This window comes from Mytilus edulis, chromosome 7 (assembly GCF_963676685.1).
Source record: "Mytilus edulis chromosome 7, xbMytEdul2.2, whole genome shotgun sequence".
Lineage (NCBI taxonomy): Eukaryota > Metazoa > Mollusca > Bivalvia > Mytilida > Mytilidae > Mytilus > Mytilus edulis.
The window spans coordinates 24,351,396-24,377,953 of NC_092350.1; the positions used below are offsets into that span (position 1 = coordinate 24,351,396).

General features: G+C 32.2%; 1 protein-coding gene across 1 annotated transcript; it reads left to right on the top strand.

The window, feature by feature from the left end:
- The first annotated feature begins 2,905 nt into the window (after nt 1-2,905).
- On the top strand, nt 2,906-21,900 carry LOC139483031 (uncharacterized). The gene is made up of 7 exons (XM_071267060.1): nt 2,906-3,020; nt 8,128-8,220; nt 8,922-9,239; nt 13,935-13,994; nt 18,934-19,047; nt 20,045-20,125; nt 21,791-21,900. The coding sequence occupies exons 1-7, from the start codon at nt 2,978-2,980 to the stop codon at nt 21,898-21,900; spliced, it is 819 nt and encodes a 272-aa protein (XP_071123161.1). The 5' UTR covers nt 2,906-2,977.
- Nucleotides 21,901-26,558: the final 4,658 nt, after the last annotated feature.

A 26,558-nucleotide genomic window follows, 5' to 3' on the forward strand; every position in this document is an offset into this window, starting at 1 on the left:
CACAGAACATCATGTTTTCCGACCTAGCGGGTCTAACACATCTTTGATTCTAGTATATGTTGTATGTCGGCTATAGTTTCTTTTTGAATTATTTGTGGTAAAAATACAGAATGATCGGAGGGCCATCAATAAAAATTTTACGGGATTTTTACAAATTGGTTGAACTATTCGATGTCTTTGTGTCTGAATAAACTAACTGCAGTTTTACCACACCTTTGAATGTGGTTTACATCTACGTTGTCCGGTCTGCTTAGCACAGAATGTGACCAATTCTCGAGAATGTGTCTTTTTGCCGAGTATGAATTCAAATTACATTACGACGTGTCTTAGCATTTTTTTTTATTGTCCAATATTCATGTATATAGATATAATGTTTTATTTGTAAGTCCGATTAGGTTCGTGTTGCTCATTATTTAGTTTTCTATGTTGTGTCATGTGTATTATTGTTTGTCTTTTTCATTTTAAGCCATGGTGTTGTCAGTTTATTTTCGATTTAAGAGTTTGACTGTCCCTCTTGTATCTTTCGTCCCTCTTGGATAGTTTGTGCAATGTTAGAACTACTACTGCTGATTGTTTTATTTTGTGTCTACACTTTAAACAAGCGAATTCATTACTTGAGACCGAAGGCGAAGTATGATTATAAGAATGTTCCTTCATCCAAGCATATCTTGGATGTGCAGTATGAAGGTCATTCTAAGAATATGAGCCTAAGGATAGAAAGTAATTATTTCACACCCTTGTCTAATGGGTTTAATGGTCGATACAAACTTGCTTTAAATTATGACAAGTTATTATGGAACAGGTGCTTTTATAATAGGGTTAAGGTCACTGGCTATCTATGGTCTGGTGGTTATAGTTTGTTTCTTTAAACAAAGATATTACATGTAAGCTTCACCCCCCCCCCCCCCCCCCCCTCCATAGAGAAGTTAAGCTAAACTCATTTATATTTCGACTTCGTTCTCAAGTAATGAATTAGCTTGTTTAAAGTGTAGACACAAACTAGACACAAACTAAAAACAAAATCATACAAATGAAACATTTAATAAAACTAAATAATCACAAGTTCATACATTAATTACTGCAGAAGCAAAGTCTTTAGTGCCAGTATTATTAAATTCAATGTTATAAAACTTATAAATGTATAAGAACATCATGTTCAATTAGCTGTTGCGATAATGTCTTTCAAAGAACATCCTGAAGCTAATGCAGCTGAAGTAGAGGCACCTCTAAATAAGTTGGCCTTTACGAAAGGTTGCAAAAGAAATAAACAAACTAGAAGTCTTCATGACATCTCTTGTACGTAAAATATAGTTAATCAATGTCTTCACAACGCAAAGTTCTTGTTTAACAAAACGCTTAAAAACCACATTAGGCAGACTAAAATCCGGTTTAGTAGTTTTCAAATGTTCCTTTATATGAAAAATAAAGTGCTTTTTCTTAGACTAAAAGACATTAAATTTAATTCTAGAGCTGATATAGATTGTGCCCTAGCAGCTGTAGTCAATGCAACTAAAGACACAAGTTTAAAAGTCACAGTTTTCAAAGTTAAATCCTCCAATGGATATAAAGAACACAAAAAAGTTAGTACTAAATTCACATCACAAGTGAAAGCGTATCTTGTTCTTGCTGGATTCAGGTTAAAGCAATCTTTCAACATACGTTCAAATTTAGTACCATCTAATCCAAAAAAGGATAAATGACTACCCTATTTATCAGGAATACTTTGATATTTGTCAAAGGTATTGTGACAGTCCCAATTGTCAATTAATGTTAAGTTCACTATAAGCAAGGAATAAGAAAAAAATGAGAGAATGGCTGATTATCAAGTATGCCAAGTATGCCATTACGGTGACATACAGGTGATTATCTACATGTCATTTAATATATCTTTGTGGATTGTGTCTCATATATAATATCGACCTTTTTAAAACATTAGCTCAATATGATCTGTCTCTAATTAGAGGCCAAAATATTTCCTTTCCTGAGAAATTAAGAATGTATTTTGCTATTAGATCCCCCAATAAAAACTACGAAACAAATAGTGTCATGCAATTTTATAATTTAATCCCGAAGGCTCAAAATTGTAAAAAAGACAAAAAGTACAAAGTAAGCAATTCACGTCTCTTCTTGTACGACAATCACTTGTGCTTAGTTATATTACTGAGCACAATAATTCTTGGGATATACTGATGTTCGTGCTTGAAAGGTAGAATACCAAAGGAAATGCGCCGACGCAATCTTTAAAAACTAAATATTCTTTCAAATAAGGATCAATTGATGTTTTGTATCTGAAACGCTCGGAATGTTATGAGTATATGATTGTTGTCATCAAGCACTTCATAATATTTACCCAAGTTTATTCGTCAAGTTATAAGTGCAAATTTACCAGGACATATGCAGAGGATATCTCTAATGCCTGTATATCAAATTGTGGGTTCCCTCAATATTTTTCCATGAACAAAGACGTGAATTTGAAGGTTCGAAAAAATTGCTCTACGCTTGATACTATATTTCTAGTAAAAACCAGTATATAAGATGCATAAAATCCTAAACTAAGCCACATATACAGATGTAAAAAATTCAAATATATCAAATTGGCTTTTTTTCCATCTCTATCACATATTTCGATTTCTTTTTTTTGAGTGCGTGTTCGACCGAATAAAAGCAACAACAGAAGTTTGTATACTTTCAAAACATGCAACAATTGTTATCAGTATCTTTTAAGTTCATGCATTTGTTGTGAAACCATGATTGTTTTAAAAAAAAAATTAAGTATATCGTTTCCTCTGAATGATTTTTCTTGTTACATTCTTAGTGTTGTATTTTTTAGTAAGATCGAAAGTATTATTAATAGGTAATCAAAAAACGAGATAAAGTAAAATAATGTGTAAAATATTTTAAAATTCAGATAAACACCTGCAGGAGCTCCTAGAATTTCATCCAAAACCTTCGAATACGTTGGAAAGTGAGCTTACCAATGACATATGTTATAATACATAAATGTTGTATCATCACAAGAAGTAAGTTTTGATTGTATATGATGTTTAACCTAGTCAAGCAAAAAATGTATAAGTGAATATTTACTATTACAACAAATTCATTTTCATATTAGGACCCATTTAACAAAGTAGTTGTACTTCATTTACATTGTGTGCAACTGTGCAAGAAATATATAAAATCAGTCCGAATGTGTTTACTCAAAGTAAAGATAATCCCCTTTTTTATTTTAGTATTAAAGGAAATTGTCAATAGTCCTAAATTATTGATATACTAGATTAATTCAAAACAAGATTGCAAACAAATAAAATTGAGAAAGGAAACGGGGAATGTGTCAAAGCGACAACAACCCGACCATAGAGGCGACAACAGCCGAAGTCCACCAATGGGTCTTCAATGTAGCGAGAAAACTTCTTTCAGCTGGCCCCTTAACAAATATGTAAACTAGTTCAGGGACGTCATACTCCGAATTATACACAAGAAACTAAAATTAAAAATCATACTAGACTAACAAAGGCCAGTGGCTCCTGACTTGGGACAGGCGCAAAATTGCGGCTGGGTTAAACATGTTTATGAAATCTAACCCCTATACCTCTAGTCAATGTAGAAAAAAACAAACGCACTAATACGCACAGTAAAACTCAGTTGAAGAGAAGTCCGAGTCCGATGTTAGAATATAAAAAAATTAACAATAATACATAAATCACAACAGAACTACTAGCAGTTACTGACATGCCAGCTCCAGACCTCAATCAAACTGATTGAAAGATTATGTCTTCATCATATGGATATCAAGCACAATCTCGCCTGTTAGGGGTTTACATGTCTAGACTTTAATTATTTTTAATTGTGTATGTCAAATAATTAAGATATTACATACAGTATCGTTGGTGAGTGACAATAGCAATTTCACAAACGTATGACTTGTCCTCGCAGTCACTACGACTGAAAGATATGAACTTAAAATTAGACGAAAATGTATGTTCAAGGGAAGGTATAATATCACCTGAGATATTTAGAAAGATAAAACATTGGCATAAGATGGGGTCAATATGAACAGGAAATTCCTTTTTAACTACAGTTGTTGGATATATACCTACACTTGGGATGACTACAAAAATGTATAAATTTCTAATTACATTTTGGATACAGTATATATGTATATACTTTTATAAGTACGTCTGAGTCAGTGACAACTCTACAACAGATTTATCCATCGGATCACCAGCAATGATGGTGATACATGGCTGTGTACATAATGTATATACAACTCGTCTATCCATCAACCCAACAATGTTAGATCTGTAAATTTGCTTTTGCAAATATTTTGTTCTTCCCTCGCCGGGATTCGAACCCATGCTACTGAGATATCGTGACACCAAATCGCCTGCACTGCAGTGTTTTGCTAGACCACACGAACACTTGGGCTTCAATATAAAGCTTTCGGTGGCCGTGTGTTACCTTTCCTCGTCAGTTTTAATCTAGCGTCGGACTACAGTATATACGCATCATTATACCCTAGAAATATAATTATTGTTAAACAGCTTCATCATTTACATTGTTGAGGACATTTATAGACGACTTCTTTAAATCGACCAGTTTTATACAAATGTCATCAATTTTGTAATAAAATTAAATGTTATTCTCTAGATCTATTCTTTTACAAATATTCCGTTGTCTATGTTATGCTTATATTTCTTTATATATGGTTCGATGCGGTACCTGCATTCAAAGTGGAATTTGTCAACCTTAGCGTATCTATCATTTTAATTCCTTAGTTTCAGAGATATAAGTTAGGCTGAATTTTAACTCCATGTTCTATTTCTATTAAAGACAATTGAATAAACGCGAGAAATAAGACGTAGATACTCTTTCCGAATGGATTAAGTCTGTGAGGTCGTTGATACAAATCCGAATTAATAAACTAAATGGGGCTATTATTACCCACGCTACGTCAATTTTTACAGACTCAAATGTTGCAAAGCACTTGTCCGACCTCCATGACAAATATGTTGTTGTCCCCATAGATAAAGCTCCAAACAACATTTTTTTTGGTTTTAATATCATTACATAAACTGCTTAACTTGGAAACTCAATATATACCCTCACGATACTTAACAAAGAGGAAATCCTGGATAATAATAGGTCTGTACTATATTCCTTTGGAATTTCAACGAAAAATGAAGAACTGGATCTTCCATTACTGTATGGGATACCTGAACTACATAAGTGTTCTTACCAAAAACGGTATATTGCTGGGTCTTCCAAGTGCTCCACTAAACCTCTTTTTTAATTATTGACATCTATTTTATCAGCAATCAAACCTTGGCTCCAAAGATATTATTAAACTGACTATCCTAGAGGTGGTGTAAATCAGATGTGGATACTAAAAAATTTCCAAAGATCTTTAGAGAAAATACAGTCTACGACTCTCTCATCTTGCCATAGTATTAACACATTTGTCTTTTCTACACTATACAGAATCATCCCCATTCCGGCTGACTTCATACCGGAACTACTTGTGAAAAAATAAGAAGTTAGCAATATCCTTTAACTTTACGTTTTGTTTTCAACCGACCCTCAATGTCAATTTCTAGACATAAGTCCTAAACACATGGCAAAATCAAAAGCTAAAACACAATAACTCATTATGGGCTCGATTGACAATTTTGGTCATGTTTGACTCATATGTAGATCTGACTTTGCTTAACTTTTTTTTTTGTTGACAGTTTATCTCTATCCTTTACAATATCAAAGATAATAGCCATATTTTCTTGAAATCACTTATTTGGGGATGGCAACACAACAACGGATTTTCTGATGCGTCTGAAAATTTCAGGGAAGATATATTTAAACCTGATGAATGTTTTTGCTCTATAGTATACAGTTTCTGAGATATAATCCAAAACATGCATTTTACCCCAATGTCCTTTTTAGCCATGACTGACATCCTGGTTAATGGGCTGGGACATCGGATATATGTTTTAAACATGATAACCTTAGAATGATTGACATTATTGAGGCCAAGTTTGGTTTTATGTGGCTAAAATGAGAACATTTTTGTAGAAGTTGTTTATGGAACTGTTCTGCCTTGTATCGTGTCCTTTGTTAACAGAATATAAGAAAAACATGCAATGTGTCGACTTACTTTGGCCCAATTTTGAAGAAATGTTCGCCGAACCAAGACCCTGTATCGCGTTCTTCATTAGTTAAAAGGACAAACACGTATCCTTCAAGGCACACTAACTTGATGAAAATAAAACTATAACTAAGATGAAAAACGAAAGTATGTTTTAAATTTGTATTTTTTGAGATATTGAAAATCGAATTTAACTCGAAATAGCTTCAGAAGAAAACGAATTGTAGCAGAACATTTTACCAAAATAAAAAAAAAATGCCAAGGGGACATTGGAAGCTCATTAGTTGAAATGACATTGACTACATATCGTCAAAAATCATGGGACAAGATTTAACAATCAATTCCAAAAACACTACTTACAGCACAAATTAATCAGTAACACGAAGCAGATAGGGGTGATATCAGATGATAAGAAAAGGCTAGCTGTTCATTCTATAGTAGTGACACCCGTCGTGTTAATTCTTTCAAATACGCTGATAAAATTATTTCCAGTACTCACATAATAACAAACTAGAAAATGACTCTTAAATCTAACGTTAAGACAACTCTGATTTATATAAGTTCCGGACCATATGAGTATTTGGAACATACGCGTATGGTTCGACCGTACGCGTATGGTCGGGGTAATTAAAAAACTCTGTTACAGATTACTTTTAATACTTCTTAACTCTTCATATGGTATGACCGTTCATTAAAAAAACGCTATCATAAAGGTAACTTTATTATTATATTATAATAAAAAGATAAGCTTGATAAAAATAAGAAGTTTCGCTTAGTTAATTTTACTTAATTGTCAAATTTATAGTAAACACATTTTATACCGAAGGTCATTACCGATGGTCATTACCGATTTTTTATTACGAGTGAATGTCAATATGTTGACATAGTTATTTAATTTGTCTTGTGAATATGGTGTATTGCAGTCATTTTACGATATTTGAGATATAGAGCTTCATAAAAACACCGTAGACATCAGAATGGCCAAAGACCTCGGTATCACTGTACGCAGCTGCAAAAACAGCTAGATTTCACTCGCAAACAAAAGGTGTAAATCAAAAGGATCGTGCACGAATTAAGATACAGTTTTTGTATAATTGAAACGTTTATAATGTAATTTAAAAAAAAAATACCTATATGGTCCAAATACTTATATAGTCCGGCTCGTTAATAACCAAACGAGTATTATACTCATATGGTCGGACCATATGAGTATACGCATATGGTCATGACCATACACGTATGGTCCAAATACCCATATGGTTTTTGAACAAATATATAAAACAATCAATACAAGACAAAATTAAAAAAAAACGAGCACTGTATTGATTGATTATTGATATTTTTCTGTAAAATCGGCGAAGGAATACCACTTTGAAGTTAATGTTCTAGTACAATTAGTAACGCCTATACCCAACTCAATACACATAAGACTAATAAAAACCAAACTAAAGTTCAAATTGAATACCCACACGACAGTGCCATGTGCTGATTAAAATTGCACATTATGATACATAATATCATATCGACAAAATAAAGTCAGTAATTTATAAATACTACTGATATCAAACATTAAATATGACATCAAATAAATTCACATAAGTAAGATAATAATTTTTAACTGGAAAACACGTCTAATCGAGTCGGCCATGTCGTGCTGAATAGGTATATCCCATGAAGCGCGGGAATGCAAATAACGGTCTATGGGCAGACAACTAGAGGAAATTAATTTCAATCTAATTCAGTTCCTTAAAACGGTTGAAATTACATTCAATGTAAAAAAAAATCATAAGAAAAGTCTGTGAAATGGCGACCTTTTAAAAAATAACCAATAGTGAAAATAAGAAAAAGTAAAATTAGCTTTTAAGTGTAAAATGTTCTGAGGTTGTGACCTATACCGAAACATACAGAAAAATTTTATTCAAGCTATGTTGTACCCAAATGTAGACCAACATTTCCACTGCTTATATCGATTAAGGATTGAAATATTCCAGAGATTGGAAAACGAACAGAGAAACAATGCTTTTGGAAATTCATTATGATTTGGTCAATAATATCTGGTGTAGTGGCAGAGGAAAATTGTTCAGGTACGTTGAATTCATAATTTAAATCATACACAGAACTTGAATTTTGAATATTGCCAATCTTTTGGTTATAGTCCATAACAGAACATTGGTAGAGCAAATCTAGGTTTTCGTTTTTATGACGTGTATAGTAATATTTGATTTTCATGCATAAAAAAAGTAAATCGGATCAGAACTGATCTGAGCTTACTGTACTGAACAATTTGTTTCCTTTTGAAATGTTTCGTTTTCTTTCCTTGCGAAAAATGTGGTTTCCGCTTCATTTTAATGAACTCAAGCCAATTTATGAATGCGAAGACTTTTGATATTGAGTGACGTACATAGGGGAATTGCCTGAATATATATTTTTCTCAAATGAATATGTTTTTTAATTAAAATCAAAATTTACATCAAGATTATCATTAAATAAACACTATAATTTGAATTCATAGTCGAGAATCATGCTTAACTAGTATCAATATGTTTGCACACCTTTTTAGAATTATAAATGCTGTTGAATACTTTCCTCAACAAAAAACATTAATAAGAACAAGTTAAACAAATACGATGGTATACGCTGAATGAGTTGCATACGCAGACAAAGAAGGAAAAACAATGATCAAGAAACACAAAATTGAAGATCGAAAACATTTATTTACTCCCTTATCGAATAGTTAATAATACATTTGGTTATTGGAATTTTAAGCTTTCATTTGAAATTTTAGTATCATGGAAATTAACAACAGTACCAATATTTTTCGGCTACGACATACAATTAAAATGTACGGCGAAGGGTAATGAAGACTGTTTTGGTTCACGAATCTTCAAATGGATCGGTGGTCCAGAAAAAGAAGTTATATCATTTGATGTACAGGTTTATGACCACAGCAAATACAAAGTGTTTCACGAAAGAGGACATTATTGGCTTGTTATAAAAAATAGTACAGCCAGAGACATTGACATTCCTTACATTTGTCACTGTGGATTCTACTATTCGGAAAGTATATTAAAAAACGTTTCATTGATACATTCTGATGTCAAAGGTATGTGAAACTTTATATTGCATTTCGTTTTTTTCTGTAGAAGAGTGTGATATTGTAGTAAGTTAAGGTAAGTAAAGAACATTAGTTAATAGAAAATGTATTGCCAATCAATATCAAACAAAATACATAAATGTCACAACTCACTGGCGACATGCTCGAGACTACATATCTGTAGATACAATAATAATTGGATGATCTGTAAAGTTAATTGTATGTTCTATTCTTGATATTTCCCTGTATATTGTGTATATTTCTGATACCATATCACAGAGCTTTTGTTTTCAAACATGATTTAATAATTTTCTTGTTAGAGGTTTGCTGCTACAAAAAGAGAGACGAACGATATCGAATAGATACTGGACCGCATAGGACAAGTCAAAATCAAAACTGACAATGAAATGACAAAACCGATGCAAGACTCCCCCACCAAAAAAAAACAAAACAAAACAAAACAGCAACAACAAAAAACAACATTAAACTAACCATATCATAAAGACTAAATAACACAAACCAAATAAAAACGCGAGGGGTTCTCAGGCATTTCGGAAGGGCAAGTAGTTACTGCTGCATATGTGGTACCTGTCATGTTGTTCGTGTATGTTAACATACGGTGATAGTCTGAATCGGTGGGTAACATTTGAGGAAAAAAGGACGTTTAATTTTACTTATTAGTTTATAAGTTTTTTTTCTAGTAATAAGAGGTTGTCAGTCAGATTTATAAAACAGTTCAAACGTTCAGCATTTCATCAACATTATTTTCAAAAGCAACTTATATATTGCCAAATAAAGGTTAAATATTTAAAGTTTAAATGATTGCTAAATACTCATTATGTATAGTGATTTATTATATCAGTTTGCCACTTCAATATCAAATTTTTGTTTTTATCAAATGTTAAATGTTAACATAATTTGTTGAACATTTTTTTGATAAAGCAACCTTTTCTCTCACACTTTATGATTTTGAAATAATTTGGATATATTCATATCCCAATTCGCATAGCTTAATTTATACTATCTTTCGTAAATAAAGGCAACAGTAGTATACCGCTGTTCAAAAGTAATAAATTCATAAAGCGAAAACAAATCCGAGTTACAAACTTAAACCGACAGAAACACATTCAGTATGTGAGAAAAACAAGGGAATAACAGAAGCAATGCTCTGCAAGAAAAAACAAACGCCAACATAAATAAAAACAAACTATTTGATAACAACTTTTATTAATATGAGCAATTGATTAAGCAGGGTTTTGTTCGATGTACCTAAAATAATAATGGATAAAAAGAATTGCAAAACAATTAGGCAAATATATCTAAAAACCATCTAAACCAAATCTGGCTGTGAAAAGGTACTTTTGAGAGTGCCACTGAATCTTTACGTGGCTTAGATAAGTTTTTAAAACACTAGATGATGCAATAGTTGGTGGTAGATTCACCAGACGAGATGTCAGCACTCATGTTATGACCTGCAATTAGTTTGAATAGGTATTTTTATTTATAATACTGCATGTCAAAATGCCAAATTCACTGGGGTAGGCTGATGACCGTAACTGCATTCACGGTCATCCCAAGATGTCGGATGAAAAATTAGGTCAGTATCTGTTTTGTCTGTTACAGTGTTTCTATATCATTTTCTTTACAAAGTATACATTGATACGATGTAAATTTAAAAAAGATTCACACAGAAATCACAAATTACTACCGAAAAATGTTCAGGAAACGGGAAATTCAATTTGAAAAAATCGCTAAGATGACCGTAAATCATTATCAAAATATTTTCAAGATGATCGTAACGTAAAACAAGGATGACCGTGATTGGTAAACAGGTGACCGTAACTTCTGAAAGATGACCGTTATTTGTAAAGAATGACTGTAATTTATAAAGGATGATCGTAACTTTTAAATGATGACCCTCAATTCTAAGAATATCCGTATTTGTATCCATAGCTTTTTGTTGTGTTTGTCTCAATAGGGGCTCAGTTAGTGGATATAAACATGTTTCATCATTTATTGTTAACTATTTGCCGTATTTTGAGTTCATGACAGTTATGGTAAATTGCAAATTTCTCGTAAACAATGAAATATTTATTGATAACGACTTTAAAATTTTAATACAAATTGACAGAGATACGGCGAAAAGTTGAAGAAACAAGAATGTGTCTCTAGTACATGCCTCATCTACACCATAATTTTCTATGTTCAGTGGACAGTTAAAATGGGGAAAAAACTGTAATTTGGCATTATGATTAGAAATATGATATTATAGAAAACATGTGTACTAAGTTTCAAGTTGATTGGACTTCAACGTCATAAAAAACCTCCTCGACCAAAAACTTTAACCTGAGGTGGGACAGACGGACGAACGAGCAGACGAACGGACGAACAAACGAACGGAAGCACAGACCAGAAAACATAATCATAATGCCTATAAATGTAGCATAAAACACTAATCAAACATATGAATATCCGGTAATCGAGCCTGTGTATATGGTTCCAGAGGAAGCAGATTAAAATCTTAGTTTGTCTTTATATATGAATAATATTGCTGTATATACCAATTGACAAAATTCCCCCTCAGTTGTGGATCCAGGGGGGGCCGGCGGTTGGAACCCCCGTTTTATTTACCGATCAGTGCATTTGAATAGGGACATATAGTTTGAGCCCCCTTTACCCTGGGTTGGGACCCCTTTTTGTTTTGGAAAATGGCTTAATCCGCCCCTGCCCCTTGTAATACGCTATACGCACAAAACTATTTTAAAGATCTATTTTGCTGGAGCTCGCCTTCATTAGTTTGATCGTAGTATTTAAAAAAACAGGTTCTTTTATTTTACTTGCAAGACAAAATAGAAGACAAATCAAAGACGATATAATATCAATGGGTGTACATCCATTGGTATATTTAAAAAAGTGCATTTATTATATGTTATTACAAGGAATTCCAGAAATGAAAAACATCTTTTGGCTTTAAGTTGGAGGCTGTGCAGCACAATTTATTTTTTACTATACTTGTAAGGTGTCATTTAATCGCGCTTTTGTTGCATGTTTTTACCCACTTTTTCATGTGCATGTCTTGTTGTATGTTCATTTTAAAAATTATACCCTCTACCGTGACAAAAGATATATATGGTGAACTATGTATTTAAAGCACGTATTATTTTCTCCTACCTATAGTATAATACTCTCATATAAATACGTTTTATATCAACACCATTAATCATTTGATACAAAAAATGTAGTTATACAAATACGGATATTTCTTAGAATTGACGATCATCCTTTAAAAGTTACGGTCATCATTTAGAAATTACGGTCATCCTTTACAAATTACGGTCATCCTTTACAAATTACGGTAATCTTTTAACCAATTACGGTCACCCTTGTTATGAATTGCTGATTTTGTTACGGTCATCTCGATTGTGATTTACGGTCATGTTAGCGATTTTTTAAAATCGAACTTCCTGTTTCATGCACATTTCTCAAAAGTTATTTGTGATTTCTGGGTGAATCTTTTATAAATTTACATCGTATCAATGTATACTTTGTAAAGAAAATGATATAGAAACACTGTAACAGACAATACATATACTGACCTAATTTTTCATCCGACATCTTGGGATGACCGTGAATGCAGTTACGGTCATCAGCTTTACCCCAGTGAAATTTAGATTGTTAATTGGAGGTAGACAATTTTCTCTTTCACAATGCAAATACTTTATTACCCTTCACGGAAATGCTTGATCAAGTATGCACTTTTATGTACAATATGTCATAGTTTATTACCTTAAAATTTCCAATTTAAAAGGTAGAAATAACAGAACATTCAGTAGAATAAATTGAATAACACATAGCGCGAAGACATTGTCAACCTTGGCTTCGACTTAATTGAGATTGTTTTCGCGGCGTAACAATCGGATCTATCATCCTCTCAGCTATGGGTTATTTAATATCAATTCAATGTTGATAAAATGTTGAATCATTCAACTAGAGGCTCTTTAAATCCTGTGTTGCTCACCTGTATTAACTGATGCTTTGGAAATCATGTGAAATAAGGTTAAAATCATAATTAATAGTATTTGATATAAAATATTATTATAATGATATCTAAGATAATAACAAAAAACAGCAAAACTGCAAAACTAAGTGGGCCGACTGACAATTTTGGTCATGTGACTGATTTGTAGATCTTACTTTGCTGAACATTTTTGCTGTTTACAGTTTATCTATAATAATATTCAAGTTTATAACCAAAAACTGCTAAATTTTCTTAAAATTACCAATTCAGGGGCAGTAACTTAACGATGAGTTATCGGATTCTTCTGTAAATATAACGGCGGATAAATCTTAAACTGATGATCATGTTTACCCCGATATCAGATTTGCTCTAAATGCTTTGGTTTCAGAGATATAAGTCAAAACTGATTAAAAAAAACTAGATACCCTTATGATGAGTATGGCAAAGTGTGGTTAAATTTGGGCTATAATTTCAGTGAAGATTTTTTTTTGTTAAAGTAAACAGACGACGGACGATGACGGACGACGGACGCCAATTGTTGACCTTCTAGGTCAGGTGAGCTAAAAATGAAGATTGTTTTATAATTTTCCGAGGAAGGACTATCGGATCTTATTCTGATTAACAAATTAATTCTTCCGCCACTTTTGATAAGCAACACGATACTTAGATAATTATCATATTTTTAGACACGGATGATCAAGAGAAAAGTTTTATAAATCACACAGAAGGAGATACAGCAGATAAAGGTAATACACATTATATATTAATCTGTTGAACCATATTGTATTGCTTAAAAATTGAACTTATTTAAAACTCATGTGGTTTTAATTATTACAATTATGTAAATAATAATATCCGATATTTTTACCTGTAAATATATATTTCTTGAACCATCGAAACGGACTTTACTGAAAATTTGAAACATGTTTATTAACAGTAGGCAGTATCAAGTGCATTTTTTGGTTTTATTTTTGTATAATTTATTGATGTGTTGTAATACATTACTGTTAAATAATCTATTATTTTTAAGGTAATATTACAGACTTAAAGATAAAAATTAAAAGACATCCATAAATCTACCAACCCTAAATATATACTTTCATAGCATGGACGGACCTTTTTCATGAACAAAATCACATGAAATTTTTAAAACATTCATTTTACCATGATTTACAGATAATTTGACTTTTGCAGTTTGCATTTATACATATTTGAGTCATCTTAAATCTTTGGACATCAATTACGTTGGCACAACATAGATAGAATTTTATTAATCTTTGACCAAATATTTTTATCAAGATAATTTGTAAAGAATGATTTTAAAAATATATATTTTTTCTGTATATTATTGATAGATGGACTCGTGCACTTAGTATACTTTAAATACCAAAAAATTAACGCAACGTGACGTTTAATAAAAAAAAGTTCGATCATTTAAAAATCTAAATGTTCAAAAAAGTATAAAAAATTCGGATTAGGGCTTTTTGATACATGGAACCTTTCCATTCAGCACGTGTAATGCTGAACGACGACGGTGTACAAGATACCGAGAAGATATGTACATTTGTGCCCTTCTTAATCCGTGTCAAATCTTATCAAATAAAGGCAGTTGGTCGATTAAATGCAGTTGTTAAATTAGTACCCGGTGCTGTATTACATGAAAGATAGAATGGTGTATCCTGTAATATGGTATTATGGACGGCAACGCCGTAAATGCAGTAGGTTTACTATGTACCGTTCATCTCTGTACAATTTTACGACTCTGGCAATTCATAACAACAGTCTAAGATAACATCTCTGACGATTAGCGTGCTGGCCGCCCCCTAGAATCACCACAGCAGCTCACGCTCGGTACATCAAGGTCATGTATACGAAAAAACGACCCCGACTACCAGAATAACAACCTCAAATATTCCTGGGCTGTGAAAAAATATGGGCACAAACTGTCAGATACAACCGCCTACATAAAGATAGCTTAATTATACATGTTATATTAAAGTCTCCCTTATAAATTCGTTCAAATCTAAAACATTTCTGGAATTTAAAGTGTCTTTACCATATGTGTCTTAATCAGAAGCTTATCTACCATGAGCTTTAAGTAATCTATCAGATACATCTAGATTTGAACCAGTTAAGACGCCACTGCTTCTTAAACAATGAAGCTCAAATGTACCAGGCTTATAATTTACTACGCCGGACGAACGTTTCGTCTCCATTAGTCCCATGAGTGACTCACTTTGACTCATCTTAACCAATGTCTGTCAAACTCTCTCTTACAAAATTTTCCTAATATAAAAAAGAAGATGTGGTATGATTGCCAATGAGACAACTGTCCACAATAGACCAAAATGACACAGATATTAACAACTATAGGTCACCGTACGGCCTTCAACAATGAGCAAAGCCCATACCGTATAGTCAGCTATAAAAGGCCCCTTTAAGACAATGTAAAACAGTTCAAACGAGAAAACTAACGGCCTTATTTATAATATAAAATGAACAAAAAACAAATATGTAACACTTAAACAAACGACAACCACTGAATTACAGGCTCTTGACTTGGGACAGGCATATACTTAAATAATGTGGCGGGGTTAAACATGTTAGCGGGATCCCCCCCCCTAACCTGGGACAGTGGAATAACAGTACAACATAAGAACAAGCTATAAAAATCAGTTGAAAATGACTCATCAGATGGACAAAAATACAACTGGATTTGGCCGGGTACTTGTACATCCCGACAAAAAAAGACACTAGGAACAGATCTGAGAGTAATTAACTCTGGTATATTATAAGTTATCTACGTTCATATCCGTAGATATGGATATTTTAACACCCTGAAGTACCCCAGTACACCATGAGGCGTAGCCGAAGGGTGTACAGGGTACTGAAGGGTGTTAAAATATCCATATCTACAGATATGAACGTAGATAACGAATTTATCCCCGGTCTTAGTCCGAATCGGGCGAGTTTTATGGAAATTCGGGTACAAAGTGTAACGCGAAAACAACGTTTTTTTTCATTATCTAAAAAAGTTTTATTGAAATTTGGAAATTTTACATATTTTTTACGGGGTGTAGGGTACTACCTTTGGTAGAACCCTACAGGTAGTCAAATATAAGACGTTTTTAATACGGAGACAGAGAAACTGGATTGAGTCAAATTTGGCGCTCAATGTTGTGAGCGTTACGCCATAGATGGTGTGACGTCAACGTTGGTAATTTGCATAGCTAGGTCAGTAGTTCTATTCCTTGAAAATGTGGCAGTCAAGTGATGCATTTAATGAAATGAGTGTAAATGATCGGCATAATAGGACAAAATCATTAATGAATTAAATATTTAATTGCAAACATCATGGATAGTCTACAAAATTCAACATTTCACTAGGAGCAATCATGGAACTAAGGAAAACTTGCGTGAAGTTCCCCGGGATAATGGTTTGCAACGTCCGGGGATATGGGTTAGCAACACCCAGGGGCTATGGGTTTTGTAACGACGTGCGTTGACCAATCAAAATCCTAGATATATACTAAGCCGGGGATAAGGATTGTTTAAACTGCATGATTGATAAACAGCGTTAGATTTTGAAAACGAAAAGAAAGAGCCCTTAAAATTTGAATATCTGAAATCAAATTTCAATTAACTTAACCGAAATATCTGTTCTACCAAAGTATGTGGCATAAATCCGTACTTTTAAAAGCTTTAACAACATAGTTACCTTTTCTGTTCAAATTCAGTTTTACATTTCTCAATACAAATCTTTATATAACTGTCATTCAATTCAATATTGTTTATCTCGATAATGGCTAATTTGTTATACCTAAATAAAAATAGAAAAACATAAAATAAATTAAAATAGCTACTTTAAAACACTTACTGTCAACCAGTTGATGAAAGGCAAAACTGTAAAAGTAAAATATCTTATTGTCTCGCCGTATTTTAATGAAACCCCAAGTGCCTTTGATGACTAGGTTGACTGTCTATATATATGATGTTAACCAGACTTCATATCAAAAGTCATAGCTTCTTCCTTCCTTCAAATAAAACTTTGTGTTTCTCAACAAAGGAGTTGGTTCACTAATACACAACTATCTGAATTGTTTCCACTACAAAAATATGATGCAAACATATATTTAATGTCCAATAGTTTTGCAACTAAACCAGATTTACACCAAATGCGTCATAAGGGACGTATGTGTGATGACATAATGTAGGTGATTTAGAAAACAGTTTTTGTTGCAGAATACTGCATGTTTTATGACAGTATTCTGAAAAATAAACAAGGGCGCCACACTTCGTCCATGAATATAGTTGCTGAAATATTCTTTAAAGACCATACTCCTTATTAAAAATTTAAAAAACATCAATGGACGAGGGTGGTGTCACATTTGAAATCATGGAATAAACTTAAATAAGTTGAAAATGTCTAAGAAAATGGACGATATGTCCAATATGTTTATATAATTCTTAAATCGATAAACATTTTTCTTAATATACTTTCAAATAGTAAACATTTTGTAATACATACCAAGGACGTATAATAATATACGTTCTTGTTCATCCACATTTAATTTATGTTAATAATTCAAGTTTATAAAACACCTTTTTCATGGCCGGTTATTGGAATTCCTGGCTCATATCCTTTATCTATATGCCTAAAATCTAAACCAGCATTTTTCCTCCGACTATAAACCGATATAGTCAAGGGATTCATCACAAATGTACAATGTACGTCTATCTTTACTCGACAGGAACCCTTACAATAGTATCGAGTTTGTTGTACGGCTTTGCATTTCTATTCCGAGCACCATACACCTTTAGCAAAACAATAACTGCTACAGGAAAGATCTGGTCTCATTCATGTGTACGCACGCCGAAATGAACATTTGGCAAAAAGTCGCCTCTTCGAAATTATCAATTTTGGTGGCGATGGGCAGCCACAAATACATCAAATAAAATGTAAGACTAAACAACACAAAAAACAACCTAAAACCGGGGGTGATAGCAGGTGCTCCAGAAGGGATAAGCATAAGCTGTTCCGCTTATATAAGCTATCGTGTTGCTCATGGAACTTCAAGTATAATGATAAGTCTTATTCGGTAGATCACATTCAAGCAAAAGAGGACGGAATTGTAGTTACAACAATTTTCAATAATGGTTAATCGACTCTTACTGGAGTCCGTAAAGTTTTGGAACGGATAATTTCAACTTAACAGCTTGGATCTCCTGTTTAGTGGACTTTTGTGTAGAAATCAACCCCTATTAACTATCTATAATTACATTGTTTACAGATTTACGACCAACTTGCACTTCTACTGCTCTGAGTATTGTATTTGATAATGTATTGGTCTCGTGTGAAAGTATCATTCAAGGGATATTGATTGATGAAATGCTCACTTTGTGCAAAAAATTGGTACCAACATTCTAATTTAACATTTTTTTTACACCAAACTTCCTTCCGATTACTTGCACGACATTATGCATAAGAAAAAATTAAAAGAATATGTCGAAAAAAGTTTAGCTCCTTAGATCAGCACATAAAAAAAAAACAACACAAAAGATCGGACTAAGAGTTTGATGTAATTTACCCTAAAATCATTTGTGTTGGTTAATAAACCATTTTTCGCTTTACATAATGTTAAGTTTTATTTAATCGTTGACTAGCTTTTATTATTTATATTTCAGGAAGGACAGAAGTTGCATCTACTATTGTTGGTTCTTGTTTTGGAGCATTACTTGGTGTATTTATAGTTACTTTGATTATTTATGCAATCTATAAAAGAAACAAAGAGCAAACAGGTAAAGTAATTTTTTTAGGCAAATGCGAGACTATTTCAAACTTACACGTGACGGTTTACTTTTAATTTGAAAAAATATTGAGTTTATTTGTTTATTTGAATATCAAAATTAACCAAATAACACAAGCATTTATCTAAATAAATATGATAGAGTTAACCTACTTTTTGAATTTAATGAACTATCAAAGTCTGATATTTCTCGATTTTGAAAATTAACTTGTGCCGTAGTATAAGCTATGCCTGTTTAAGACAAACATATTGGTGTGTGCTCCCGTTTTACATGCTAATTGTTTTCCTTATACATTTTTTAAACGTTTTCTACTAGGTTGTGGCATACGTTGTTCCATATTAGCCCCCGTATGAACATAGATATTTTGCGATTTCGAATTTTTTTACCTATGAATGATAATGTCTATGTCATTTGGTCTCTTGTGCAGAGTTGTCTCATTGGCAGTCATAATTTTGTACCAAATCTTCTTACCTATATTACTGAAACAACAAGGTCAATTTGTCAGCCAGCATAACGTTGAAACGACGGATTCAAAAATAACACTCTTAATTCAATTAATCACCAAGTAGTTACCAGTTGTAATAAGAAAAACCAGGACTGATTTAAACAGATAGATTTGAAAGAAAACTGTGCACAGTATAATAAGCATGACTTTTTCACATGACAATACGCAAACTATAAACTCGGGTTTAAAATAAGGCGTAGGTTTAAATCAGTGATGGATCCGTGATATCGCGGATGTATTCAGGTTTTTGTATATTTTTTTTTTCAAACAAGCCGCAGAATGTTTACAAACAGCTTCGTTAAATAGATTGACATATCCATAATGTAAGACACATCTCAAAATAGGAACATGACTATGAGAATGATAAATTAAACAACAAATTAAAAGTATTCTACAGCGCTACAAATTTTTCGCCAATATAATTTCATCATTGAAAACAGACTTTTGAATTCATAACTTGAAATGTAAATTATTCTATTTTAGGAGGATCTAATAATACACAGATAGCTAGGCATGAACAAGACACGCCTATTCTAAATGGCAACAGAGAGAATATCAACGAGGGTATGGAAACATTGAAAATTGAAAATTTGCCAACTTTTTTTTTTATAACTGATTTTTGTCATTAAACGATAAACCCATTTCAAAACATACCAAAAGAAGGAAAAAAAGGAAAATTGTATGAACATATCTATTTTGCGTCTTCAAATATTTTGAATTCAAATTTTCGGTAGAACACATAGTTGTGTCATTTGGTCTCTGATGAAGAGTTGTCGCATTGGAAGTCATACGTTTGTACCACATCTTCTTACCGTTATTAATTAAATAACAAGCTCTAATTTGTCAGCCGGCATAACGTTAAAACGACGGATCGAAGAATTTAACTTTTTATATAAAACTAATATAGGACAAAGATTTTGATTTAAATTATACAATACTAGATCCTGTTTGTTTACCACATAATTAATATCAGCAATAATTAACAAGTTCCGGGTCGAATCCGATACCGAAACCAATATTACCTGTAACCTAATATTTACGTTCTGCCTCTGACAGGCGCACCATAAAAAGTGTTTTCGGCATGGTACTTTTGTGCTGACATGAATTGTCATTGATATGGTTATATTTTAAAATTTTCTGTTTACAAAATTTTGAATTTTTGGAAATACTAAGGCTTTTCTACCTCAGACATAGATTACCTTAGCTGAATTTTGCAACACTTTTACGAATTTTGGTCCTCAATGCTCTTCAACTTCGTACTTTATTTGGTCATTTTAACTTTTTTGGATTCGAGCGTCACTGTTGAGTCTTTTGTAGACGAAACGCGCGTCTGGCGTTTATACAAAATTAAGTCCTGGTATCTATGATGAGTTTATTTACACAGTTTATAATCACACATGAACTATGTCATTATATAGTTATTTAAAACCCTCTCAAGTTCAACTCATGACCAAGTATTTTCGTTTGTTGAAAATCAGGACTTATCCAAACAAATAGATTTAGTTTAGTTTAAACATATTTATTTATAGTGGATTGGGAAATAAGTTTTGCAACTTATATTAATCCCTTTCCACTTTGCGGGTGCGAGTGCTGCCTACTCTTTTTCGAAATCTACAAGGGTGTCTTTAACGTGCAAGAGATATGGCTCTCTCTTAACACGGGTCAGCAGTTTATCGTCCCCTTCCGACGGACTATCATCGTTTCCTCAAGACCATACTCGCAAATGGTGTCAAGGGAAACCGAAAGTTGAGTTCCTGAAATTTTCATCCCAAACGGGAATCGAACAAGGAACCTTTGTGTTAGTAGTCCGATGCACTAACCACTACACCACGGCTCTCTCAAATAGATTCAAATAGATTTAAAAGAGAACTTTGCACCTTATAATAAGCATGACTTTCTCAAACAACAATACGAAAACTATAAAGTCAGGTTGCAAATAATGCTGAGGTTTTAATTTAGTAATGGATCCGCTATATCTCGGGTGTATTCTAGTTTGTATATGAAAAATAACATAGAAGCCGTAAAATGCTTAAAATCTGCTGCGTATAATAGATTGACATATCCATAATGCAAGACACATCTCAAAATAGGAACATGACTATGTTAAGGATAACTTAATTAACAAATGAGAATCGTTCAACAGAGCTACAAATTTTTCGGCAATATAAATTCATCAGTGAATACCGACTTGTGAAATCATAATTTGAAATGTCACTTATTTTATTTTAGGAGGCTCTAATAAAACAAAGACAGATAAGCATGAACCAGACACGTTTAGTCTAAAAGGCAATGGAAAGGATAGCAACGATGATATAGAAACATGGAAAACTGAAGAGTGATGTTTGTATAAAGAAAAAACATCGGCTGTGATAGTACATGTATAAACTTAATATCTCTTATAAACAGTGCAAATTGGCTCAATAGGCAACATGAATGCTTCTTACCCAATAATATCATATCATGTTTGCAACAATTTCTGGAACAAAAAATGTTTTTCAGAATTTTACACAGATTTTCAAACTATTTTTGAAAGTTGATCGCTTTTGGCCCACTGACATATCTCTTATATTCTGAAATTAATCCTGTCTTACCCCTTATGTTGGATATTAAACAGGGCGAACACGTTCAGACTTAGAACTGTCCCCCTGACCCCCCCCCCCCCCACACACACACAGAAATATATGTATGATATCAATGAAAGGCGATGTATGTCATACGACAACGTGGCACAAATAGACGTGATGATATCCAGTAATGGCCTTTAAAAGGTGTAAATTTTAGAAGGGAAATATTAAACATTCGTCTTGGAGTTTAGTATGACGACCATTTCCCTGAACTAGTACACATTTTTATCAAGGGGCCATCTGAGGCCCTCCGATTTTCTCGCTGCATTGAAGGTCCATTGGTGGCCTTCGGCTTTTGTCTGCTCTTTGGTCGGGTTATTGTGTCTATGACATATTCACCATTTCCATTCTCAATATTATTGAATAACACAAAATGTCAACGACAACCATTGAATTGAAGACTCTAGTTTTCGGAAAAGCACGGATTACATGTGGCATGTTTATTACTAATGAAATTAATTTAGGCTTGAATAAATGAAAATGCATGTTTACTGATTGATAATTTAGTCCTAAATGCATGATGTTTAAGTTATTATTCGCTTTGAACTAACTGTCGAGTTACCGCAAGTACTCCCAACTCTGTACTTTGTGTCTTTTTGTTGGGGGATATGTAAGGTTCCATGCCACGACCAATTTATGTTATTGTTAGATATATTTCTGCTTTTTATTGATCTGAAGAGTTTAGCTTTTTTCCACTGAGTTTTATAGTCTATTTTTGTTATGTATTTTTTATCAATAGACAAGGAAAGTGGGAGGGTTGGTGAATTTTCAAGTAAGACGGGTTTTATTCATAGTTGAAGGCCATGCGGAGACATGTAGGTAATAATGTAATTGTCATTTGGTCTTTTGTTTAGAGTTGTCTTATTGACAATCATAAAACGTTTATTTTTTCATATAAACATATTTTGCTATCTGTAGCTCAGAATTCCCTCTATTATCAACTTATATTTTTTTCTTTCGCATCAATACAAACAAATCTAGTTGGTCAAGAAGAAATGACGATTGGTTTATTGAAATATTAACATGCATTATTTCGTATTAAAGACTAAGTTTTTATTCTTATCTAAAACATGCACCAACCAAGTCACCTCCTATTTAACTAAGTACAAATTAAATAAGGATTACCAAACTGATTGGAAAGAATAATACACTCATCATAGTTTGATTCATCTCATTATCTTACACTAGAATACTTGCTAAATCCTGACATACAAGACGAATAGATACGTTATGAGAGAAAAGTTCGACAAATATATTCGTTATACTAGTATATGTATGCTTTATACATTATTTACTTGACTTATTTATGCGTTTCTTATATATGTTACACTAATTGTAATCAAGGACAACATTATTTGTTTGTGTAAAGATTTGCTTGATATGGGATGTATGTTGAAGATGTTGTATCATGAAATTCCATAAGTGTCCTATTTCAAGTAATTGTTGATGTAAGCGGATCTTTCTCTGGAATCCGCTTAAGTAATAATTTCACGAATCACTGCCTACACACGATGCACTTTCATAAAATTGAGAATGGAAATGGGGAATGTGCCAAAGAGACAACAACCCGACCATAGAAAAAAAAACATGTGAACATGTGAAACATTTAGAAAATGTTAATATGTTTTTCATATCTGTTTGCTTATTCTTTTTTTCTTCATTATACATAATTGATTTTCATCAATTTTGTCTGGGGGTAATTGGTTAACGTGCAATTATCATATGCAATACCTCATTACCTGTATATGTACTATAATTGTTAAAACAAAATCATTCACTGTTGTGAGTTTATGCTAAAAGCCTTTATTTGACCATCTTATCTATGATCGGGCTTGTTTTACACGGAAGCGTATAAGCGCCAAACACTTATGTTAATTTCTACTATGTTTACGTTATAATGCAAACTTGTTTATCTTTTTGACGGTAACGTATTAGCTGTACACACTTTTTAAATTTCTTCCTATGTTTTCGTTATCACGAAAATCGTTGCAAAACAATGACAACCTTTGCGTTTTTACTCAACTGTTGCTTTATAACGCAATCCTTTGCGGTATAACGCTAACCTTTGCAAAATAACCCAAGTATTTTATTTTAGATTACGATTAAGTTTTGAGTATTTTATGATAAAAAAATTAATTAACATTTTATTTTTTTTACATAATTTTAAGACATCATTTTGTAAATACCGACATTTGTATGTCCGTCTGTCAATAAAATATGGTTGTGATCCAGTTGGGAGAATGCCATTACAAAGGCCAATCATTATGATGAAAATGAAAAGGAATAAGGGATTATTAGTATCTTAAATATACACAAATAAAGAAATGATTTTTTATCAGGAAATTGCATAAATTAAACGTGAAATCAGATATGGTATAGGACATTTGAATTGAAGTGGTGAGATTGTGATAATTTGATTTACAGGACGTGACAAAGTAGAAAAGAGTAACAACAAAATCATATAACTGTGAAAACATGAGTCAAATATACAAAAGGATATTTCGGCTTTAAAATCTATTATTTTGAAAGAAAAAAAAAAGTTATCATGCAAGGAATCGTTTGTTGAAATCTTAGTATATGATAAAGATTGTTCAATAAAAATTCATGTGGATTTTAAATTTCAATCTAGTGATGAAGCTATTTAAGATGATTGGGTAGCACTTTGAATGTAGAACACTTTTCAATTTTAAGAGAAAAAAATCCTCATCTTATACATTTATTTCAATAAGGTAGCTTGTATGGATCTGACCAATCTTACATAAATCTGAAACAAGAGGGTTTACTTTGAAGATATAATCAAATCCAGCTATATTAACAGGGTTATTATTTTTATTTTCTTCGGTATAACTTCAATTTACTATATTTTCTTTCTAATACATATATTATCCTGCTCGTTGTAATGCCCATGAAATGAGCTAAACACTCGAGCATTTTACTTTGCAATAAATAAAAACGGTGTTTACTGATAACATAAACAGCTTCTTACATTTATAACAGCTAATTCCCTTAAAATAAAATTCAGAAATAAGATAAATCAAATGTTTGCGCTATATCACAAGGTTTGCGTTTTGAACGCAAGCAAACAAACTAGGTTCATTTAATGTGTGTTCAATAAATATGTGCAATAATTCATAAGTGTGATAATTTTTTAAATAATTCCTTCACCTTAGAGTTTAATGATAAGGTGAATTCATTTACTATTATTTTTTTCTCATCATAAAAAAATCAAGCTGATCAAGAAGTTATAATTTTTTATCTTTTGAATTACATACATGTGTTTCTTGTATTGTAGGGTAATGTTTATCTAACTTGTCAGGGTTTACTTTATTTTTGTTCAATAACTATGTGCAATATTTCATATTTATATACCTATATGGAGTTATTTTCATCAGAAAGATAAGTGATTCTTTCGATGAATCAACCCACCCGGACGATACCATATTTCAATGAAATATGCTCCAAGGCATTACATAATGACGTATGTGAGGTCATTATTTTCATTGATTAAAATGCAAACTATAATTTATTTCAAAATTATATTTATATATTTCTGATAGTTTTTTGTTGTCGATTGGGGAATTAATTTTTTCAAGTTCAATCTATGATTGGTGAACAGATACATTATCATATATTTGAGATGGAATTTAATGTAAAACTTTCATAACACTTTAAACAAAAAAGCTAGACTTAACATATTCATGTGTAAGATTTTGAAAATCTTATTAAGGTGGTACCTAACACTACAGGGAGATAAATTGGTGTTTGTCAAATTTCTATATAACCAGTGTATTTTTTTCTGACATAACGGTTGGTTCAAAAAAATTTTAATTTTTATATTTTTTATTAAAGTCTCAATGTAAATACTTTGACAAAATTTAATGAAAATTAAACGAGCCAAATTCATTTTAATGAAAGTGTGGGTACCACCTTAATTCACAATGAATAGAAAACCATACTGTGACCTGCATGTATTGATATTCGTTTTCGTGTTACATTCACATGTATCACGATTTCGAGCTTCCTTCGTGTCAGTTCTTTACTTTTTTCCATTTATGTATACATTTTACAATATCAAATGATCAACTAATAAACTATTTTTTTATTCTATTGAATAACGTCCACTTACCTCACAATGGGGTAGAGGGGGAGGGTATAAAATTATATCCTAATTATCTGTTATTAAATGTATTGTTATTCAAAAGAAAATTATTCTGAATATTTCATTCGAATCAATTAAAATTGTTCAAAAAAAAAATCCGCGATAGATATGTCATTTCAGATTGTAAGATTAAAAGCACACCCTCCTCCCTCTTTTCCATACACTAAGTTGGTACAATAAATTAGTTACAAAGTGTCTTGATTTTTTTATACAC